We start from the raw sequence: 20,433 nt of genomic DNA, 5'->3' as shown, positions 1-20,433 counted from the left end.
CTGTGAGGTTGAGATCGCTTAAGTCTGCTCTCTCTGCTTTCTCATAAACTATTTACCAAGTTTTTGTGTTCATGGATAAAAGTGAACATGACCTGGAAGATGGAAACATTTTAACAGGTAAAGGGCCACTAGTGGAAACAAACATCCTATTTGTGTTTGTTTAGATAGATCACTATGGCAATTCCCAAATGGAGAATGGGCCGAGAAGGGAAACTGGAGGCCAAGGGGCCAGTTAGGAGGCTTTTTTAGAAATCTGGCTAAAAGATTGGTAGTTTGAGCCAGGTGGATGGAAAGCAATGAATAGAACCAATGGATGTGGATGACTGGATATAGGGGTTGAGAGAGGGGGTCCACAGGGGACAAAGGGAAGTTCCAAAGACAGACAAAGAGAAAAAGAAAGGGAAAGCAGATTTAGTGACCAAAATTATAAGTTCAGGTTTTAGCATGTTGACTTTATAAGGAACAGTCAATGTGTGAGTCCAAGGTTTAGAAGGGAGATCCTGGCCAGGAACAATGAGGAAGTTGTCAGTGTATGGATGGATGCTTGTGCTATTGGGAGTGCATTAGGATTGAAGAAATTCTAGGGCAGAACTTTGAGAAAAACCAACATTTAAGAAAAGGGAAGCAGTGGCAAATTTTGAAAAAGAACTTGGGGCATGGGCATGTGGTAGAGGGAGAACCCAGGTAGGGAAGTCAGGGAGTCAGGGCAGAGAGATCTCCTATGAGGGTGTGGGCAATAGCCTCAAATGTTTGTAGGACTAGGAGGTTTCTGTGGACTTTAGGGAGATAGAAGTCGTGAGTGACTGACTGAAGGCCAACTTAGGTGGAGCAGTGGAGGCCAAAGTTTACCAATGATTAACAGATGAGTGACCAGAGAGCCCAGTTATGTGTATTAAGATATTTGGTTCAAAGGGGAGGTGAGATGACGTTAACCAGCTGTAGAAGCATACGGAACTGAGGATAACTACATCTGTATCTGCATCTACTTCCATACCTATTTCTCTTTTAGATTTAAGAGACTTGAGCTCTTAAACTGCTAAAGGGAAGGAGTGAGTGGAGAGGATAGGAGAGAGGAAAGACGGGAGTATGTTTGAAGGCAAGGGGATTCATGACTGGTGGATGAAGATAGCCGCCTTGACAGCAGGAGCGACTCAGCCTCCACTGAACCAGACAGGAAGAAGCAGGGATGGGGAGGAAGGTGAGTTTGTGGGTGTGGAGGGGGGAAAGTTCCTGCCTAGTGAGTTTGTTTTCTCAGGTGGTCAGCAGCTGACATTGGGACCAGCATTAGTAGGGCAAAAGGTCAAAGGAAAGAATGGAAGGCTGCAGGTAGATTCCAGGGAGGATGAGGAAAGAAGCTAACAAAGGCATCCAGAGGAGCACTGCCTGGAGTAATGGGGGTCAGGTGTGGTGGGAGGCTGTGCATTTAGATCTACAGTGAATTGTTCATGAGTGGGACACTCCTCTGTAGTGCTCAGCTGCATGGTGCTGGCGTAGGGAAGGTGAACGGTGGGACTCCAATTTTAGGATCTTTTAAGTCTGAGGAGCTTTTGGTACCTGGAGAGGAACACATACCTTCATCTGGGTTTTATTTATTAACTATGCACTTCATTAACCTTCTTAAGCAAAAATCATCTAAATATTTAAACACTTTATATAAGCAAGTTAAAATCTATACATGTTACAAGGCAAATTATTTAATCATTGATCACAAAAATTGTGTCTTCCTAAAATATTTCAATAGAACTTCCAGTCTAATATGTCAATTCCTCTAAAAGTTTTAAACATTTTGGCAAAGCAAACACATTACTAAGATTACACAATTTTTATCTTACACCTGAACCTATTTTAAAAATGGGTTGATAGATTCCAGAGATAGATACTGTCTCACTTCAGACCAATTTTTGAATTTAGAAAACAGAAGAACATTATCTTAATTCTGAAGAAATTTTGGATTATTAATCACTGAACTCTTGGTTGAGACCTGGGAACTGATTTACCTTCTGGGTAGAACCTGAATTTTTCAAGCCCATACATTTTCCATGCATTAAGTGTATTGTGCTGGATGCTTTTTGTTTATATCATCTTTACATTTAAAGATTATGATGCAAATGTCTTGAAGATGTCCATGCCCTGATTCCTAGAACTTGTAAGTCTGTTATGTCATATGGCAGAAGGGACTTTGCATATGCATTTCAGGTTATGAATCTTAAAATAGGGAAATTATCCTGGATAATGTGGGTGGGCCCAATCTAAGCATCTGAATCCTTAAACTAAGAGAACTTTCTCCACTGAAGGCAGAAAGATGTGGCAGAGGGTGGGCCAGAAAGATTCAAATTGAAAGAGACTTGGTTCAGTTACTGGCTGGAAAACAGAAGAGCCCAGGGAATCAGTCCTACAACTGTAAGGAACTGAATTCTAAGTGAGTTTGGAAGTAGATTCTTCCTCTCCAGTAGGAAGGCAGCAGCCCTGCATATACCTTGCTTTTGACCCTGAGTAGAGAATACAGCCTTGCTCTGCAAGACTTCTGACCTATAAAAATTGAGATAATACATAGGTGCTGTTTTAAGTCACAGAGTTTGCCGTAATTGTTGCACAGTAATAGAAAATTAGTACAGTAATTTTACTGCAATAATTAACAAAATTGATCCAGCCTATTTGCATTTTGAAAAACTTCTAGTTGTCTTCTCCAATATCTGTTCTCTTCTTCCTTAATGTAAAACTCTTGACTATGAGCTAGATATGACTACCTAGAAAAACAAGACTATTGCCTAGCTTATCTTCCTGGTTTCGTGTGGATAAGTGTGATTAAATTCTAGCCAATGAGATGCAATCAGAAATATTGGGTGTGGTCAGATGCCATAGTGTGCCTGTATTCCCAGCTATTTGGGAGCCTGAGGCAGGAGGATCGCAAGTTTGAGGCCAGCTTCAGCAATTTAGGGAGACCCTATCTCAAAATAAAAATAAAAAGGGCTGGGGGTGTTGCTCCGTGGTAGACTGCCTCTGGGTCCAATCCCTTGCTCTGCCAAAACAAAACAAACAGAAATGTTGGGTGCACCTTTCAGAAAGCTGCTTTAAAGGAAAGAGGTGTGCCCTTTCTTTCTTCCTAATTCCTGGGGGCTGTTAGACTAATATAAGGGCTGGCATTCACAGAGCCATCTTGGGTCACGAGGTGGCATGCTAAAGACAGTAGTACTGCAAGAAGGGAAGGAGGGAGAGTGGGCTTTGATGATCATAAAATAGCCATTCATCCCTGAACTCTTTATTTGCAGATTCTTCAATGTGAGACAGAAATAATCTATCTTGTTTAAACTATTCCTCCATGGTCACAAAGTATTGCCAAATGGTGAAAGAAAAAGTTGTGTGTTTATTATTTTTTTTTTTCTGGAGCTGGGGATTGAACCCAAAGCCTCACATATGCTAACCATCACTTACCACTAAGTTACACTCCAAAACCTATTTTTTTAAATAAAAACCTGTATTGCTTTTTATAACCCTATTTCTTTTAAAATCATAAATTAACATTGGCATTTCTTATTTAACTTGAATATTACTATCTTTTTAAAAATTTGATTGTATTACATAGTTTTACATTTATTTGCTCTACAACATACCACACCTATTTTTATCTTGCAATCCCTGATCCAAAATACGTCTTCTCTGTACAGGGAGAGTGATTACCATTCTGTAATTACTATATTGATAGATTCATCCATGCTGGACCAATGGGATGGTGGGATGAGAGAGAAAGACAAAGAGGGGGGTCAGGGGAGAGAGGGAGAGGGAGAGAGGGAGAGAGGGAGAGAGGGAGAGAGGGAGAGAGAGGGAGAGAGAGAGAGAGAGAGAGAGAGAGAGAGAGAGAGAAATAGAGGGGGGGAGGGAAGGAAAGAGAAGGGGGGAAGGGAAGGGAAGGGAGAAGAAGGAAGGGGGAAGGGAGGGAAAGGAAAGGGCTGGAGGAAGGAGGTGGTAGGCAGAGTATGGGGTGACTCAAGTTCAGACTTCAAAGGTAGAGTAGTTCCAGGAGATGGTCAAGCAAAAAGACACATAGTCATAGATGTGTTCCATGCTCCATGTGTGACTTTCAACCCCCATTTCCATCTCTGTACACCAGCTCCCAGCCTGCTCTCAGCCAGAACAAACATACACACCCAATCTCTGGTGGGAAGATGAGGGCCAGAGTCCATCTGGGACCTGGTACAAGTGGAGAGCCAGGATGCCTGCATGCTGGTTGTCCCAGTGTACATGCAAAACATGTACTGTGTTTAAGCTAGGCTTATGCCCCCTCCTGGCTCACCAACTACAGGCTCTGGAGTGCTGTGTGATCTTTCCCATACTTCTGCTTGTGGCTGAACCTGCCCCAGTCCATACGGTGCTGGCTGACACTCATGATGCTGGCACTCTTCATAGGAAGGAGCCTGCAGAGTACTCTGAGGCTGGTCCATCTGGGCCCCTGTTGGAGCCTGTCAAGCTTACCTGTGCCACCTGTCTCCAAATAGCACTGAGCAGGAAGCTGGGGTAGGGGAGTAGGAGGACAGAAACTGCAAAATAGTGCAGGTCTCTCTCTCTGCCAAACCTTGCCCTGATTCTAGGGCTATAGGTACATAGAGATGTAGCAGGAGACTAGGAGGGCAACCAGGGGTGAGGGGTGGATTGCGAGAAGGCCAGATCTGGAGCGGCCCAACTCTGTTCTTCTCTACTCTTAACCTTGTATTTGGCACATGCAAGGAGGTGGGATATAGACAGCCTCAGGGAACCACCCTCCGAACCACTATCCTGCCCCAAAGATGCTATTTCTGGGTCAGGGGAGGGCAGAAGGTAGTGGTCAGGGACTGGATTTCTATCTTTGAAAGGTCTGAGTCTTCAGAGTGGGAAGATGAGGAAGCCAGAGAAACTTGAATATTTCCAGCCACCCAGCAGATTCCCCCGTCGTAGGCGCAGGGACACTCGGTCCCCAGGGTCCAGGGGAAGCAGCACAGAGCTGGTGGCTGCCTCCCGGGTCACATCAGGGTCGTTGGCAAAGGCTGAGATGACAGGCCATGTGTTCAGCATCAGGCTTACCTGGAAGGGGAGCCCGGTTAGCACCTATCCCCTATCCCCTAGCTCAGGACCCTCACTTTGCCAAGGGCTTCCTTTCCAGAACCTGGGACTTAATGAACTCTCTTGGTAGTACTGAGGGGTGGCCAGTGTTTGACTCTGAAGATTATCCACACTCTGGTGGGCAGGACCTTTCCTCCCTTGCTCCTGGCCACCAGGACACAAGTCAGTGAAGGGTCTGCCCAGGGCTCAGTGGGGTTCCACTTATGCCCCCTCCCTTCCCTCAAGAGCTGGGGATGGGCCCAGCACTCAGATCACCTGGACAGTTTGGCGATTGTACACCTTCACCACATGGAACCGGAAGCTGTAGACTCCCCGGACAGGGGCCACGAAGGAGCCTGAGGCCCGGTCAAAGCCGCCACCCTCATTCACCAGGACCTGGGGGAAGTAGATCCTGCTGAGTGGGGCTCAGTGATGCTTGTGGCTCTGTGGGATAACGCTGGGATTGGGGCAGGGGCAGTGAGTATGGACAAGAAGGGGTGGCAAGCAGGAGTGTACAGGAATGTACAGATTCAAAAGAAATGTGAGAAGGGGCAAGGAAGAGTGTGTTTATGTGTGAAGGGAAGGGAAACAATCAGTGGCCACATTAGGGGAAAATGCAGGGAGTCATTTTCTTGAAGTTGGAGGGTCAGCAAAGTGGGCTTGGACAGTTGATTGCAGGTCATAGTGGTTCTCTGGACAGGGGTGCAGGGGGTGGGTGTGTGAAGGTGGGTAAAGGGGAGGTTACCTGGTCAAAGTAGATAGCCCCGCTGGTGCCGTTGCCGGTCTCCCCTGCTGGCTCATGGTGGTGGCTTCTAACTGCAGCAAATGCCACTCTTCCAGGGGGTGCCTCTCCCAGGGCTGCTCCCCCAGGCCCCCCTGCAGCAGCTCGGCCAGGCTCACAGACCACCAAGCATTCACCCTCCAGCAGGACAGGTTCTGACCCCTCCTGGGCCAGCCCTGTTCCCAGGACCAGAAACACCAGAGCTATGGGCAGCCTCAGGCTGTGTAAGGGATCTGGCAGCCAGTGTCGCCTTGCTCCCACCATGGCTGAGTGCCTCTGCGACCCACAAGTGCCCTATCTTCTACTCCCTTTCTGCTGCCCTGGGCACTCACTACCCCTCACCCTGCTCCTCTGCCCTTTCTCTGGGTCGCACTGTTGACTGGCCTCTGGACCTCCCTCTCCATACCTCTCTGTGTCCCGCAGCTCTGTCCTGCCTCCCACTCGGTTACTCCTGCTGTCACTGCAGTTCCCTCCTCCTTGGCAGAACATGCAGTGACAGCAGTTGGGTTCTGGGAGGGAAAAGAGGGATGAAGAGAGGACAGGAGGGCTACAGTCAGAGTTCCAGGTCGGCATCTTTGGATGGGATAGCACCGGAGGCTGCGCCTGGGGGAGATGCAGAACAAGGGATAGGTGCACATGTGAGATAATTTTAAAATCCCTTCCTTCCCTCCTGTCTTCAAAAACTCTCACAACAGCCCTTCTCCATTTTTGGAAGAAAGGGGTGTCCTGCCTTCCTCACAATTGTTTTGGTGGAAAGGGCTTGCACCAAGAGCATCACAAAGTCGTGACCCTGGCCCAGTCACTTTGGTCTTCCACGTGTTCATACCAAGGGACCAATTTTCAACGAATGATTTCTCTTTCCCGAGAAACAAATGCGCAGAACACGCAAGAATCCCGAAGGCCGGGAGACAGACAAACGTGAGAGCTGGCGGGGAACCTAGGAGGCAGAGGGGCCTGGAGAACTGCTTGCGACAGGGCTGGGCGGAGTCGGGGACGCGGGACTGGGCGGCGGCTGGAGGAGCCCAGGCGCGCGCGCAGGAGGAGGGAGCGCGCCTCCGGGCCGCGTGCCAAGGCAGTGCAGGCGCGGCCCGAGGAGGAGCGGGGGCTGACTCCGCCCCAGGCCAGGAAGTGACTCAAAAAATAGTTTGAGAGGTGGAGAGAAGAGGTGCTCGTTGGGTGAGGAACCCAGGAAGGCCCGCCCAGATTCGGGCCCCGTGCCCTGGTCCTCTGGGCTGGGGGCACGGGCGAAGCTGGGGCCTGGGGTACCAAGAGGCGCCAGCTGGACGTGAGGCTGGAGCCCGCGGCTTAGGCGGGTAGGCGCCCTTCCCTGGCGCCCGGGAGCCCGCAGCCGGGCCCGCGCGGCGGCGATGGGGAGCGCGGCCGGCCTAGGGCAGCGGCCGCAGTGGGCTGTGGCGGGGGCGGGCCCCGGGTGGGGCGCGTGGCGTGACGAAGCGGGGCGTGGATGGCTGGGGGAGGGGCAGGCGAAGAGGTGGGAGTGGCTAGAGCCTTGGAAATGGCAGACAAGGGGCCCCAGAGGACAGCTCAGTTCAAGCCCCAGGTGAGGATTCATTTTTGAGGATTGAAACCTGAAAATTGCAGATTACCCTGAGGAGAGGGACTCTTTCGACATCCATCGATTCCTGCTAACCTCCAGACGGAGCTGGAGCCCTCCACCCTTCCTGCTCAGGCCTTTGGTTATTTTCCAAAGGCCAGCCACCAAGATAAGCCTTGTTTACCATGACTTTCTCTTAGGGATAGAAGGCCCATGTTTGGATAATCTGACACCCTCCCTGCAGTCAAGAAGGATTCCGCAGCTGGGGTTGTTTACCAGAATTGTAACTAGGTGCTACCTGTTGATCTTTGGTGTAGATGGGGAGATCGGGTTTTGGGTTGAGGGGATGGTGAGGCTCTGAGCTGCCTTCCTCCCTCCAGGACAAAGGGAAGAAGCCATGCCTACTTGGGGGGCTGGTTTCCCAACCCCTGACCGCTTTGCGGTGTCTGCGGAGGCAGAAGATAAGGTTCGGGAACAGCAGGCCCGTTTGGAGCGCATCTTCAGAGTGGGGATGAGTGTCCTCCCCAAGGACTGCCCTGAGAATCCTCACATCTGGCTGCAACTTGAGGGCCCCAAGGAGAACATCAGCAGAGCCAAGGTGAACTCTCCCCTGATCCTTCCCAGGAAGTCCTTCTGCACAGAGGCAGAGTCCAAGGAGGGGGCAGGAGACGATCTATGTACTTCATCATCCCTCTGGCAACCTTAGTGCCCCTGAGCTTTGAGGGACTTTCCAGCTCTGTTTTGAGTTTTGGTTTCATTTCTGCTGTGACAGCCCAGGTTCTGCAAGGAATTATTTGTGTTCTTTTGGAGAACAGAGATAATCCTGCTGAGCAAGTGGGCCCTGCCAAGGAATTCACTGTATGTGGGAGGTCACTGTATGTGGGTGGGGTGGAGGTGGGGAGGTCCAGCCACATTGCTTCCTTTGGAGTCAGGCAGGGGTTCTAATCTGGCTCTACCACCTGCTAGCCTTGTGATCGGATTCTTAGTTTCCTTATTTATGAAATACATAGTTTGGGAGTGATGAGAGATAGATTCAAGCAGTTTCTTTTTCTGACATTCCCCTCCAGGAGTACCTGAAGGGTCTCTGCAGCCCAGAACTGCAAAATGAAATCCACTACCCCTCCAGACTGCACTGTATCTTCCTGGGAGCCCAGGGCTTCTTCCTTGACTGTCTGGCCTGGAGCACATCAGCCCATCTGGTACCTCAAGCACCTGGCTCACTGATGATCAGTGGCCTAACTGAGGCCTTTGTCATGGCTCAGAGCCGTGTGGAGGAGCTAGTGGAGCGACTGAGCTGGGACTTTCAGCCAGGACCATGTCCCAGAGCCTCTCAGAGTACTGGAGTGCTGAGAGACTTCTCTGCTCTGCTGCAGACCTGGGAGGATGTTCATACTGAGGCCCTGCTGCAGCTGCCCTTGGCTGTTCAGGAAGAACTCCTGAGTCTGGTGCAGGAGGCCTCCAGTGGGCAGGGGCCACAAGTATTAACCTCATGGGAGGGGAGAAGCGCAGACCTGCCGGGTACTCAGTATCAGGGAGTCAGGACTCTCCAGAGCGAAGGTGGGGAGTCCCTGCACACTGGATCTGTGGGGTGGAGAGAATCAAAGGGAGCAGTGGGAGAGAGTCATACTATAGAGAAGGATCGAGGGAAACAGGGTGGTCCCAGGGAGATGGATTTGTGGTGGAAGGAACTGCCTAGGGAAGATGCCTGGGACAGAGAAGTTTCTTTCAGGCCATATTCAGCAGGTGGAGGGACAGGGGAAGATGGGTCCCTGAAAAGAAAGGCCCTAGGAAGGGAGGGGGTGCATCAGGAAAGAGGTGGGTTCAGTGTCCAGGGTGAGCTCTCTGGTGCCCATGGCCTCTGTCAGAGGACATCTCAACCCCGGGGAGCTTCCCTTCTTCAGCGGTTGCACAATGGAAATGCCTCACCTCCAAGAGTACCTAGCCCTCCACCTGCGCCTGAACCCCCCTGGCCCTGTGGAGACCGGGGAGACCGGGGGGACAAACAGCAGGCTGTGGCTCGAGGTCGAGGGTCCCCGTGGAAACGAGGCACCCGTGGGGGCAACTTAGTGACTGGCACGCAGCGTTTCCAGGAGGCCCTGCAGGATCCTTTCACCCTGTGCCTTGCCAATGTGCCTGGCCAGCCAGACCTCCGCCATATTGTCATTGATGGCAGCAACGTGGCCATGGTGTGAGTACCTAGTGGGGCTTGATGTTGGGGAGGGAGGATGAGACAGCCATCTTTGTGTGCCCTGGGGACATGCTGAGGGGTTAACACTGCAGCAAGGCTGCCAGGCTCCTCACCTGGGCTTCCAGTGCTGACACTTTTCCTCCTACAGCCATGGGCTCCAACACTACTTCTCTAGCCGGGGCATTGCCATTGCTGTGCAGTACTTCTGGGACCGTGGCCACCGTGACATAACTGTCTTTGTGCCTCAGTGGCGTTTCAGTAAGGATGCCAAGGTTAGAGGTGAGTTGTGTTTGATCATCTGTGTCCTGGGATTGGCTCTATTTCCACCTTGAAGAGAATCCTGTTTGTTCTTTTTCTATAGAGAGTCACTTCCTACAAAAGCTGTACTCCCTCAGCTTGCTCTCCCTAACCCCCTCACGAGTCATGGATGGAAAGAGGATCTCCTCCTACGATGACAGGTACTTGCTACTCTCCTGGCCCGAGCTTTGATTATTTAAGGAATCCAGTGGGAGGTTGAGGGGGAGAGAGAAGCTCCTGACCATTTGCTCTATCTCCAAGCCTCAAGAGTGGGGCAGAAAGTTATTCCTCCATGTGCCCTTATGACTAGTAAGGTAAACCTCCCCTGTAGCTGAGATGGGATAGACTTAGACAACCATGTTTGACCATTCATCATTCCTGCTTCATTCGTCAACCTGAATGACACCTTGTATTTGTGTAGTGCCTTACAGTCTAGAAAATACTGGTTTATTGGAAAGATGGGAACACTAGTAACATGAATAGCTAACAGATGGGTTCTTCAACCTAAATTTCCAAACATGTGGAGACACTCCCCCAACATTATGGAAAAACCAGAGTAAATAAGATGAAGAAACACAATCTGTGAACAATAGGACTGTACAAAACATGGTATGGTAGAAAGATCACAGGACTTAGAATTTGAAGATCTGAACTTGAGCCTCAAGCTGTACTTCTGGTGGCTTTGTCTACGGGCCCATCTCTTAGTGAATTAATCTCTTTGGCTCATGTTCTTCCTCTATTCATTCATCTTCCTTGTGAATATCAAAAGAAGAAAAGGTATATTTTTGCCTCACTCAGCGTTGTAGACAAGAGTCCATGACATTTCCTTCTATGGACCACACTATGTGTTGCATAAAATATTATCTCTTTTTTGAAGCTGTGGAGACAAAGGGTAAGAATGGTGAACTACCTTAACAAAGGAAAAACAGACCTCAGAACTGCTAGATGGTTTAAACCCAGGGTATAGTCCAGCTGCAGTATACATGCATGGTGTGGGAAATAAGCATATTTGAAAGCTAATTAACCAATTTAGAAATTTTACAACTATAGGCTCTTTGTTCTTTAGGATATTATTTAGTTTTAAACAGTTAATTTCAAGCCACATTGATTATATATTTTGTCTTTTCAAAACTTAAGTTTTACTTCTTGCGAATAAATGTTCTACAAAAGGCAGTCCATTTCCTCCCAGTGGTATTTTGTTTTGTGCTGAGATTTCACAGTGAATTCAAGATATGGGACCTTCTTTCCACACCAGCATTGAAACAGAATTGAGACTGAAGAGTGAGTCAGCTTTAATGACTTTTAAAGGCATGTGTTTGTGCAGTTGTATAGGAACTGTTGAGCAGATAACAATATAAATTGGAAGTTTTCCCTGGTAACAGTGAATAAGCACAGTGCTACATAGCATAGGCTTACAAATGAACAACATGCCATGTAATGCAATAATAGTAAAATATGCTTAACCAGAAAATACCTTTTGTATACTGTGTGTATACCTTATACATTGATATATCATCTCCTTAATTTGCTTCCCAGCCAGAAACTCAGAACCAACATTTCTCCTGCCTAATCCTGTCGAATACTAATTGCCTGCTTGGTACTAGGTACATGGTCTGTAGAAGGAACACAGGGAACAAGACCTGACTCTTTTGACTTCAAAGAGCCAAAAGAAACTTATAAATCAGACACTACAGCAACTCAGAGGAAGGGAGCCCTTTCTGACTGGTGTTTTGCAGGAAGGGTTTGTGAATTGTTTGTTGAGAAGGATGTGGATGGGTTGGATCTCTTTTGTTTTCTAAACCTGTTAACAAGACTGCTTCCCACTACCTCATGAATCTACACAGTGGGATCAGAATTGCTAAAGTGGAACCCAGGCATTGATATTTTTTTGGTCCTAGGGATCTAGCCCAGGGGTGCTTTACCACTGACTCACATTCTCAGCATTTTTTATTTTTTGAGATAGGTCTTGCTAAGTTGCTTAGGACCTCACTAAGTTGCTGAGGCTGGCCTCGAATTTGTAATCCTCCTTCCTCAGCCTGTGAAGTCACTGGGATTACAGGTGTGTGCCACCATACCTGGCTTACTCTTTTAAAATTCCCCTGGTGATTGTCTTCATCACAAAGGTTTGGGGAGTACTTTCTAGATGGAGGGAATGGTTTGAGACACATGGAAGTCAGAGACAGTGCAGGCCATGTTTGGAGCGCAGGGTGTAATCTGATCTTTGTTTTTGCCTGGAATTGAGGGAATAATGGGAGAGAGAAGGCTGTAAGAGTGGTGTGGAATTGCATTCTAGAGGGCCTTAGCTGCCAGGCCTGGGCATGTTGACTTTACTCAGTAGATGAAGGTGAGTGTGGAAGAGCTCTGTATAAGGGAAGAGCATGTGTTCTTTGGGGAGGGTAGACGAGCCCGGAGGGTGGTGAAGGATTAGAGGTAGGTGAATGGTGAGGAGGCTATGTGGTAGCTCAGCTGTAATATCTGAATCACTAATGTGGTAAGGAAGGAAGAGGGTTTCCAGAGTGGAAGGCTTTTCAGAGGATGAACATAGTGGATTTGTAAGTGATTGTTGTGGTAGGGCAGAAGACAGAGTCAGTGCCAGATCTTACTGTCTCTTATGAAGGAGGCATAAAATGTTGGGTGAAGGGTTGTGGCTAGTGGAAGGGATGCTGTTCAGAGACTACCTAGGATTCATCTTTATTTCTGCTGTAACCCATGGCACCTGTATCTAGTAAATCACCTATATCCAGGTCAGGGTGAGGTGGGGGTATCAAATCTCCATCATCAGAAGTGAGTCACAGGGACTGGTAATACTCTGGGCCTTGAAGAATTCTGGAATGTTGCCATGGTTTTTGAGACAGGTTCATGGTGAAGCTGGCAGAAGAGACCAATGGGATCATTGTCTCCAATGACCAGTTCCGGGACTTGGCAGAGGAGTCCGACAAGTGGATGGCAATCATCAGAGAGCGGTGAGGGAGCTCTCCCTTGAGACTAGGGCACGGATTCAGACCTTTCTCTAAAGGCAGCTCTTCTCTGGCCACTGGGTGAGAACTCTGGGAAGGGGCTTGGAATTGCTTGGAAGGATGATAGCCAGCAGCTTCTGGTAGTGGTGGTCTCAGCTGTCTTGAGAGGTTGGGCAAGGGCCTCTCTGTGACCACACTTTCTCTTCTTCATTTAGCTTGCTACCTTTCACCTTCGCGGGAAACCTCTTCATGGTTCCTGATGACCCACTGGGAAGAAATGGCCCCACCCTGGATGAGTTCCTGAAGAAGCCAGCCAGGTAATGCCCCAGACTCCCTGCCAGCAGCTCCTAGCTCTGTTCTCTCTGTAGGCCTGGAGACTTGAGTGGGAGGGTGACCTCAGTTTGGCCCAGCTTAATTCTACAGTAGTTTGAATTGCTCTGCACTCAGCCTTTAAAATCTCTGTAGGGAATCCTGACATAAAAGTCCTGGTTGGGAGGGAAACTCCTGTTTTAGGAGTGTCAATGTGTTTGATAGAGTTCTTTGGAAAATGGTTTCTATACTAATAGTCAATTGTATTCACTATGCCCTCTGCTGGCCCATTAAATAAGTGGTTAATTTAGGACTAGAACTACATTCTTAGTGGCCACGTTCACCTTCTAAAGGGTCCATTTCCCTTTCAGAAGTAGATTGATACTGCCACTCAGTGGTCAGCTTAGGGAACTTCAGGATTGTTCTCCCAGAGTGAGGAACAGGCAGGCCAATTCAGAGGGAGGAGGCCCACTGAGATATGCTTTCCTTCCAGGATGCTCATCAGCTCTTTTTGTTTTTACTTCTTCCCAGAAAACAGGGATCTTCTAAGGCTCAGAATCCTTCCAGGGGATTTGCAGAACATGGTAATCAGCAGCAGGGGAGAGAAGAAGAAAAAGGTAGCAGTGGCATTCGGAAGACCCGGGAGACAGAGAGGCTCCGGCGCCAGCTGCTGGAGGTGTTCCGGGGTCAGGATCACAAGGTGGACTTCATCCTGCAGCGGGAACCATACTGTCGGGACATCAACCAACTGTCTGAGGCCTTACTCGGTCTCAACTTTTGAGCCCTACCTTCCTTCGTTACTGTTGCCCAGTTTAACCCCAGCCTCCCCCAGCTCAGCCCCTTCTGGGAGAGTCCCTCTGCTGCTCATACTCTGACCCAGTCTCACTCTGAGTTGGTAATTTGGGTCAGGGAAGCACTGGGGAGGAACATTTAAGTGAGGGATATCTCTTGCCTGTGGCCCTCTGGGGGTAGATCCACAAACTGACCCAATCTCAAGTGAGGACCTCAACCAGCTCTCAGGAGGTCTGCTCAGCCCTAACACTTCAACCTTGCTGTAGCACAGGGCTTCTGTAGGGAGTGGGGGCTGCAGGAAAGGGTAAGTCCTGGAGATTGGAGCTATGGCTGAGTTGGAGATGGGCCTGTGACCTTGATTGAGCTGCTTGGCCTTTACTGCTGCCTGGAAATCAGAAGTAAAACTGCCTGTTGGGAAGAGAAATGAGATTACAGAGGAAAGCTCCTTGGAAGAAAAGTACTTAGACAAAGTCTCAGGTGTGCCTGTCTGTGGCTGCACAGGCTCCCTAAGCAAACCTCACTTTCAGAGATGGTGGGTCTTCCACGTCCAGGGCCCATGCCCTAGATTTTAACACTGTGTCCTTGTACAACATGCCCTATAATGGCTGCATCCCTTTTGGGCAAACTTTAAAGTCCGCATTTACAAGGTAGTTCAATTAGGATGACTGTTTGTAGTACCAAAATACTCTCAGGGTTCCTATAAATGGCAGCTCTTCTGTGGCATTCCAGGGTTTGTTTACAGATTAACAATGATGTCAGAAAGTCCCTGGTTAGATCCTCTAGCTGAAATGTTGATGGCATTCACCAAATTGATGAAGCCATGCTGTGCAGTGACAACATAGATGTGATCTGACCCTAAAGTTTTCTTTACGGAAGATACAGGTTGCCTAAAGCAAGGCACTGTTCTGCTTTGTGTAGGTGTGTGGAGATGGGAGGGCTACAGAAGTTTTATTAGATGAACCAATTATCCAGAAAATGAAAACTGAAGAATCAGAATTGGAAGGATCTGATCAGCCACTGGACCAACCCCACTGTTGCATTGTAACATGCTCTTTCTATCCTGATTCTCACAGGTCAATGCTTGTATGTTTGAATTCCTCTTGTTCTGGGGAATTTTCTCCCTGCAAGGCAGCACATTCCTCCTGCGGACAGTATTAATCAGTAGTCTTTCTTCTAGGGTAGCCTAAACTATGCTTTTATGTTACTGCTCATTCCCCCAGGAAGAATAGTCAATTTTCCTAGAGTCCAAGACCAGATAAAGAGGTAGGACAGTTACCCTGAGTTCTGTTGTTTGGCCCTGCAGTCTCGCCCTGAATAAACCTTTTCAGGCTCTTACTTCTTCTTTCCCTTGAGTGGCACAGAAGTTGCATGAGGAGCAGAATGAGAGAGTCCAGTGTCTTTGCCTGTGTCCCCATTGGTGATTTATATCACTAGACTGTATTGACCCCAGGCTAGGGGCAGGTATGTTGGGAGACAGGCTATTCAGGGAGGTAACAATGACTTATACAATCCCCAGTGCTCTGGGAAGAAAGGAGATTGGTTAATATGGTCCAAACTGGGAGCTAGGAGGACTGCTTCTGGTTGGCTGTGGCAGGTGTCCTAACTTCAGATAGATTAGAAGGATCCTAGATGAACGCGTGGGATTTACTTCTTCCTGACATGGTTGAATCCGTCATTTGTGATTGTTTCTCTGTCCTTTTTACTTTCCGTGACTGGGTGTACCCAGAGGCCAGAGGTATCTTCTACCCTTTTGTGCTGAAGGCCTTGGTAGAATGAAGTGCCCCCATCAGATGAGAGGCAAATCCTAGGCTTCTTGCAGACAGGGACATTGGTTTGTCCTGCTGCAGTTTGATAAATTGGGACCAACATGTGATTGCTTTTATTAATTCACTACCCTTTGGTGACACAGGTTTAATGTTGACCTGAATGGGGCTTCATCTCTTCTGCTGGCATCCTAATGGCACTCTGAATGGGTGTGCAGGATGACCAACAAAACTCACTGGAAATGAATTATCATTTCTCTTATCTACTAACCTCTACTTTCATCATGACTATGCCCCATAACTTTGACCAGCTCTTTTGGTTACTGAGGGACCAAGAAAGGAAAAGGTGAGGAGAGATGTTGCCTATCAAAACGCTGTGTAGGGAAATGAATCATCTTGGGTGACAGTCTTTGAAATAAATTATTGGAGAATCTAGGCCAAAGAGATGAGCAAAAGCTAGTGAGATAACTTATCTTTATTGCCAAACCTGCAGAGCATTTTCTACACAGAGAACTGGGACAATAATGCAGCACAAAAACCAAACTTGGAAATTCTTTTACAAGGAGTGGAAGAAGTAGAAGTCCTAATTTGATGAGATTATAACCTTGAGACTGTGGAGAGTTTCTCAGATAAATAAGGTGGAAGAACAATGGAGAAAAAAGAGGAATGGGAAAGGAATCTCTTAAGAACCAGACTATTCTCAGTATGTAACTAGGAAGCCTCTCTGAGGGATGGGCCTCAGTCCCTGCCATGTACCTCCCTACTTAGGCTACAATTTCCTTCAAGGCGGCCCCCAGCTCTGGGAAGGAATATTGGTAGCCAGTGGCCAGTGTTCGCCGTGGAACTACCTTCTGGCCCTCCAGTAGCATGACAGCACGCTCTTGCCCAAAGACAGCTCTCACGATAGTCCTGGGGAGAGGGATGAAGGCTGGGCGGCCCAGGGCAGTGCCCAAGGCCTGGGCAAACTCAGCATTGGTAGTTGTGGAGGCTGGAGCCACTCCATTCAGGACCCCCTGCACGTGATTTGCTTCAAGGGCATGGGTCAGGATTCCTGCCAGGTCCCTGATGTGAATCCAGGGGAAGAACTGGTGGCCTGAGCCAATGGGGCCTCCCAAACCCAGGCGGAAGGGCAGTAGCATGTGGCTGATGGCACCACCTCCACGGCCTAGCACAACCCCTAGAACAGGCAAGAGAGATGGTACAGGGAGGCCCCGTCAGCCTTGAAGCAGCCTGAATGCTGCTCCCCATTTCTCATTTTCCCCTTCTTCATTGCACATGTGGACCCAGCTCTGTAATAAGAGTTGAGGGCTGTGGCTCTCCTTAGGACTTTCTATTCTCCCCTCTGCAGACTGAGAAGTGATGGCACACTGTCTTTGTAAACTTAGCTCCTTGGATATCCTCCCCACCCGTGGCCTAGAGAAGCCACTCCACCCTGTCTGGGACCCAGGTCCTTGGATCTCACCAGAGCGCACCACCACCTGGCGTGTAGAATCTCCAGGAAGCCTGGCTGCAGCTTCCCATTTGGTTACAAGGTTGGAGAAAAAGTCAAAATCCCCTCCTGGGCTGTCCTCATCATATTCTGCGGTCAAGCTGGGCCGGTAGTAAGCTGTCGGAAAGCACTTGTTTGTTCTGGGTGTTATTCCTGCCTAGTCCTATGCAGTCAAGACTCCACTTGGCCTCCCCTATTGGGCCCCATGAGAAGAAAGCCATGGATATTTTCCCTTGAGTTTCTCTGACCCGACTTGGTCCTGCTTGGAAGAACTCCTAACTTTGGTTGTGGGGTTACTCTCAGAGGCTGCTAGCATAGTGGTTAAGAACAGAAACATGGGGGCTGCCTGAGTTTGAATTCAGCTCTGACTTTTGACAAATTATTTAACCTCTCTGTATGGAATTTTTTTCATCTTTAAAATGGGAATAATAGTACCTACCTCATAGGGTTGTTGTGAGGATTAATCAATGTAATATGTATAAAACACTTAGAATTGTGGCTGGTATGTATGTTATGATTGTTTGCAATTATTTGGTTCCAAAGGTGAAATACTACAATCAGAAACTCTGTTCCTAAAGAACTGTGGTGTGAAAAGCAAGGGACTTGGGAGGAGGTGGGCTTTTCCTTAGCCTTAGGAGTGGTACCACTCCCCCATTTCTCTGACGTTCTCTATTTCTCAGTGAAAGGACATAGGTCAGGAGAAACATGCATGGATCCAGGGCCGAGAATTTACTATATCTGGAAACAAGCAGCTCTCTGGGGTGTATATAGCTACAAGGGTGGAGCTACCCTCTTCCTCTGCACCCCCTTTGCCTTGGCTAATACAAGAGGTTGATGATTTACGGGCATACCTACACCTGTGACTAAGATCCAGGCTTTGGGGGGTTGTGGGGCTTTGGTGATGGCATTAGCCAGCATTTGGGTGGTCTCCAGGCGGCTGCTAAGAACATCTTTCTGGAAGGCTTCGTTCCACCTGCAAGAAAAACAAAATAAAAAGCCACTAAATACATACACACATCTTCCCCTCTTTCAGTCCCTGGGATCTATTTTGTACCAATTTCTAGTAAAACCTTGCATTGTGGCAAAAGAAAAATGGTTCCTGTCTACTGAAGAAGGAAAAGACATGTCTTTATTGGGCATTCTGAGTTATGTGTGAGAACTTAAATCAACTGACTGCCTGGGTAGGGGAGCAGGTGGGCATAGAGAGATGGGGTGGGATGGGATGAGTAGACTGGCAGCTCCATTAGTTTCAGCTCACAGGGTTCCTTTGAGGTCGGACCCTCTCTTCTCTGCTCTGGGGGATATTTTATTTGCTTTAGGGACCCATCTGACCTTCGGAGAGGGTTAAGGATGTTCTCTCCTGCCAGGTTGACAGCAGCATCACAGCTGGGCAGCCCAGATCTAGCAAGCTCATCCTGTCAGAGAAAAGCTCATAGTGCTTGCAGGCCGCGCTCTGTGCTGATAAACTGCCTCCCCACCCAGCTTCCAGAGGATGGACATACCCACGTGAAACAATCGGGTCCGGGCTGTCGGGAGACCAATGTCACTTCGTGGCCCCTGGCTTTCAGCAGCTGGGTTAGGGCTGTTCCAATGAAGCCTGTTCCGCCACCTGATTGGAGAATACAAACTGTTTATGCATGGAGGTTAAGGCTGATGCTTGGCGTCTCCGCTTGTGTCCCCTCTTCTGGTGCCATCCCATCTGACTCTAGACTTCTCCCCTCCTTCTTTAACCCTCCCCGAGAGGCAGAGGTGACACAGGTCACAGGGGTCAGGGAAGTTCGGTTTCTCGGGCTAGGAAACCAAGGTCAGCTTGCCTGTGGAGGAAACTGTGCCCTCCTGGCAAGGCCTCCCAATCTCTCAATTTCTGAAAAAGCCCGCCCCCCACTCTTCCTTTCTTCCCTCCCTCACCCACAAGCACCCGCATAGCGATGAGGTCCTAACACGCCTGCGCAAGATTTAAAGCCCCCCCCACGCCCCGCCAACTATGACCCTATGCGCATGCGTCTTCTGGGGAGTGCGCTCCAATTGGGAACAGACAGGGTCGGGACTGGGCGTGGCCCTGCCCAGAGACCCGGAAGAATTTATAATGATAGGCAATAAGTTTCTCCGGGAGGTGTAGCAGAGGGCGGGGGAAGGAACGGAGGAAGGAAGTGCAGTCCCACCCATCTTCCAAAGAAACCAGCAAAACCCGAGCTCTAAATCTCAAAGCTACGCAAACCGTAGAATTCTGGATGTGCGGTCTGTTTGGTGGGTCAGGAGTAGGTCGGTGCTTGGGATTTCTTTCTACTCGTCCTATTTTATCTTTTTTGTTTCTTCTAAATGTAGTTGTTGAAGGACCTTTATTTTTATATGTGGTGCTGATGATCGAACCCAGTGCCTTACACATGCTAGGAAAGCACTCTACCACAACCCAGCCACCTTTTTTTCTTCTCACTGTTCTGGCCTCCTTCCTGTCAGTATTTAAAGTTCCTCTCATCTTGAGCCTCTCCAGCCTTTTCTTTTCTCTGGCCCATCTTCCGTTTCTTCACCTTCATATCTTTTCTGCTCAAAAGTGTTTTCTGCCCTGTGCGGTTGCACACACCTTTAATCCCAGAGACCAGAGAGGCTGAGGCAGGAGGATCACAAATTTGACACCAGTCTAGAAAATTAAAAAAAAAAAAAAAAAAAGAGCTGGGGACATAGGTCAGTGGTGGAGCTCCCCTGAGTTCAGTCTCTGACCATGCACAGACAGACACACACGTGTTTTCCATTTTGTACTTGGCAGTTCGGTCTGGTTTCTGCCTTTGTCATTCATTTCCCCTCTCCAAGAACACAATTTTCCCATGTGTCACCAACTCTAACGCCTAATTTTTGGTTATTTTTCTTGACATCTCAGAAACACTGGGCACTTGCCAACTTCTCTTTTTCTTGACCTCTGTGAAAACCATACTTTCTTCTGGGCCTTTTTGGTAACTCTTTTCAGACTCCATTGCTTGCTTGGTCTCCTTTAAATTATTAAAACATTGATACTCCTCAGATCTCGGTGGTAGGACTTTCTTCTCTACCCACACTGGGCTTTCCCGTAAACATCTACATCTGAGTTTAGTTACCAGTTTTTTACAGTAGACCCCCTCCTTCACAAATCTGTGCAATTCAGATCTGTCCTCTGACCTCCTGACTCCTATAAAAACTTCCCACTAGAGATCTCTTCCTGGTTGCCTGAAAACCTTTGATTTTACTAACTAAATATCTC

At 48.5% G+C, this 20,433-nt stretch overlaps 3 protein-coding genes across 6 annotated transcripts; 1 reads left to right on the top strand and 2 right to left on the bottom strand.

The window, feature by feature from the left end:
- Positions 1–1,628: 1,628 nt before the first annotated feature.
- CBLN3 (cerebellin 3 precursor) lies at positions 1,629–6,348 on the bottom strand. The gene is made up of 3 exons (XM_079127283.1): positions 5,819–6,348; positions 5,350–5,469; positions 1,629–5,055 (listed from the first exon to the last, which is right to left on the bottom strand). The coding sequence occupies exons 1-3, from the start codon at positions 6,116–6,118 to the stop codon at positions 4,858–4,860; spliced, it is 618 nt and encodes a 205-aa protein (XP_078983409.1). The 5' UTR covers positions 6,119–6,348; the 3' UTR covers positions 1,629–4,857.
- A 635-nt stretch (positions 6,349–6,983) lies between these two features.
- KHNYN (KH and NYN domain containing) lies at positions 6,984–14,959 on the top strand. Of its 4 annotated transcripts, none has more exons than XM_079127275.1 (8): positions 6,984–7,167; positions 7,787–8,004; positions 8,474–9,594; positions 9,743–9,873; positions 9,929–10,052; positions 12,747–12,854; positions 13,064–13,165; positions 13,689–14,959. In XM_079127275.1, exons 2-8 carry the CDS (start codon positions 7,804–7,806, stop codon positions 13,936–13,938), a joined length of 2,037 nt encoding a protein of 678 aa, XP_078983401.1. In that variant the 5' UTR covers positions 6,984–7,167; positions 7,787–7,803; the 3' UTR covers positions 13,939–14,959. The 4 variants fall into 4 exon arrangements, 3 of the variants coding, with proteins under 3 accessions (XP_078983401.1, XP_078983402.1, XP_078983400.1); XM_079127276.1 differs by lacking the exon at positions 6,984–7,167 and adding an exon at positions 7,330–7,412; XM_079127274.1 differs by lacking the exon at positions 6,984–7,167 and having other exon boundaries at positions 9,956–10,052.
- A 1,210-nt stretch (positions 14,960–16,169) lies between these two features.
- SDR39U1 (short chain dehydrogenase/reductase family 39U member 1) lies at positions 16,170–19,184 on the bottom strand. Its single transcript, XM_079127277.1, has 6 exons — positions 19,110–19,184; positions 18,704–18,810; positions 18,534–18,616; positions 18,053–18,174; positions 17,175–17,318; positions 16,170–16,889 (listed from the first exon to the last, which is right to left on the bottom strand). The coding sequence occupies exons 1-6, from the start codon at positions 19,123–19,125 to the stop codon at positions 16,477–16,479; spliced, it is 885 nt and encodes a 294-aa protein (XP_078983403.1). The 5' UTR covers positions 19,126–19,184; the 3' UTR covers positions 16,170–16,476.
- Between the last annotated feature and the right edge of the window lie 1,249 nt (positions 19,185–20,433).

Source organism: Sciurus vulgaris (genome assembly GCF_902686455.1).
Source record: "Sciurus vulgaris genome assembly, chromosome: 2".
Classification (NCBI taxonomy): domain Eukaryota; kingdom Metazoa; phylum Chordata; class Mammalia; order Rodentia; family Sciuridae; genus Sciurus; species Sciurus vulgaris.
The sequence above is the reverse complement of the archived record's forward strand: the minus strand, read 5'-3'. Positions and strand labels throughout refer to the sequence as shown.

What these genes read in the sequence shown, in the direction of transcription:
- CBLN3 (XM_079127283.1), bottom strand. Translation starts at nt 6,118, where the DNA reads ATGGTGGGAGCAAGGCGACACTGGCTGCCAGATCCCTTACACAGCCTG. An exon ending in GGGCTATCTACTTTGACCAG is followed by an intron (nt 5,470 to 5,818) that starts GTAACCTCCCCT and finishes TACTTCCCCCAG; the next exon opens with GTCCTGGTGAATGAGGGTGG. An exon ending in ACAATCGCCAAACTGTCCAG is followed by an intron (nt 5,056 to 5,349) that starts GTGATCTGAGTG and finishes CTCCCCTTCCAG; the next exon opens with GTAAGCCTGATGCTGAACAC.
- KHNYN (XM_079127275.1), top strand. Translation starts at nt 7,804, where the DNA reads ATGCCTACTTGGGGGGCTGGTTTCCCAACCCCTGACCGCTTTGCGGTG. An exon ending in TAAGGATGCCAAGGTTAGAG is followed by an intron (nt 9,874 to 9,928) that starts GTGAGTTGTGTT and finishes TCCACCTTGAAG; the next exon opens with AGAATCCTGTTTGTTCTTTT. An exon ending in ATCTCCTCCTACGATGACAG is followed by an intron (nt 10,053 to 12,746) that starts GTACTTGCTACT and finishes TTTTTGAGACAG; the next exon opens with GTTCATGGTGAAGCTGGCAG.
- SDR39U1 (XM_079127277.1), bottom strand. An exon ending in GATCTTAGTCACAGGTGTAG is followed by an intron (nt 17,319 to 18,052) that starts GTATGCCCGTAA and finishes GCTTTCCGACAG; the next exon opens with CTTACTACCGGCCCAGCTTG. An exon ending in CCAGGTGGTGGTGCGCTCTG is followed by an intron (nt 16,890 to 17,174) that starts GTGAGATCCAAG and finishes TGCCTGTTCTAG; the next exon opens with GGGTTGTGCTAGGCCGTGGA.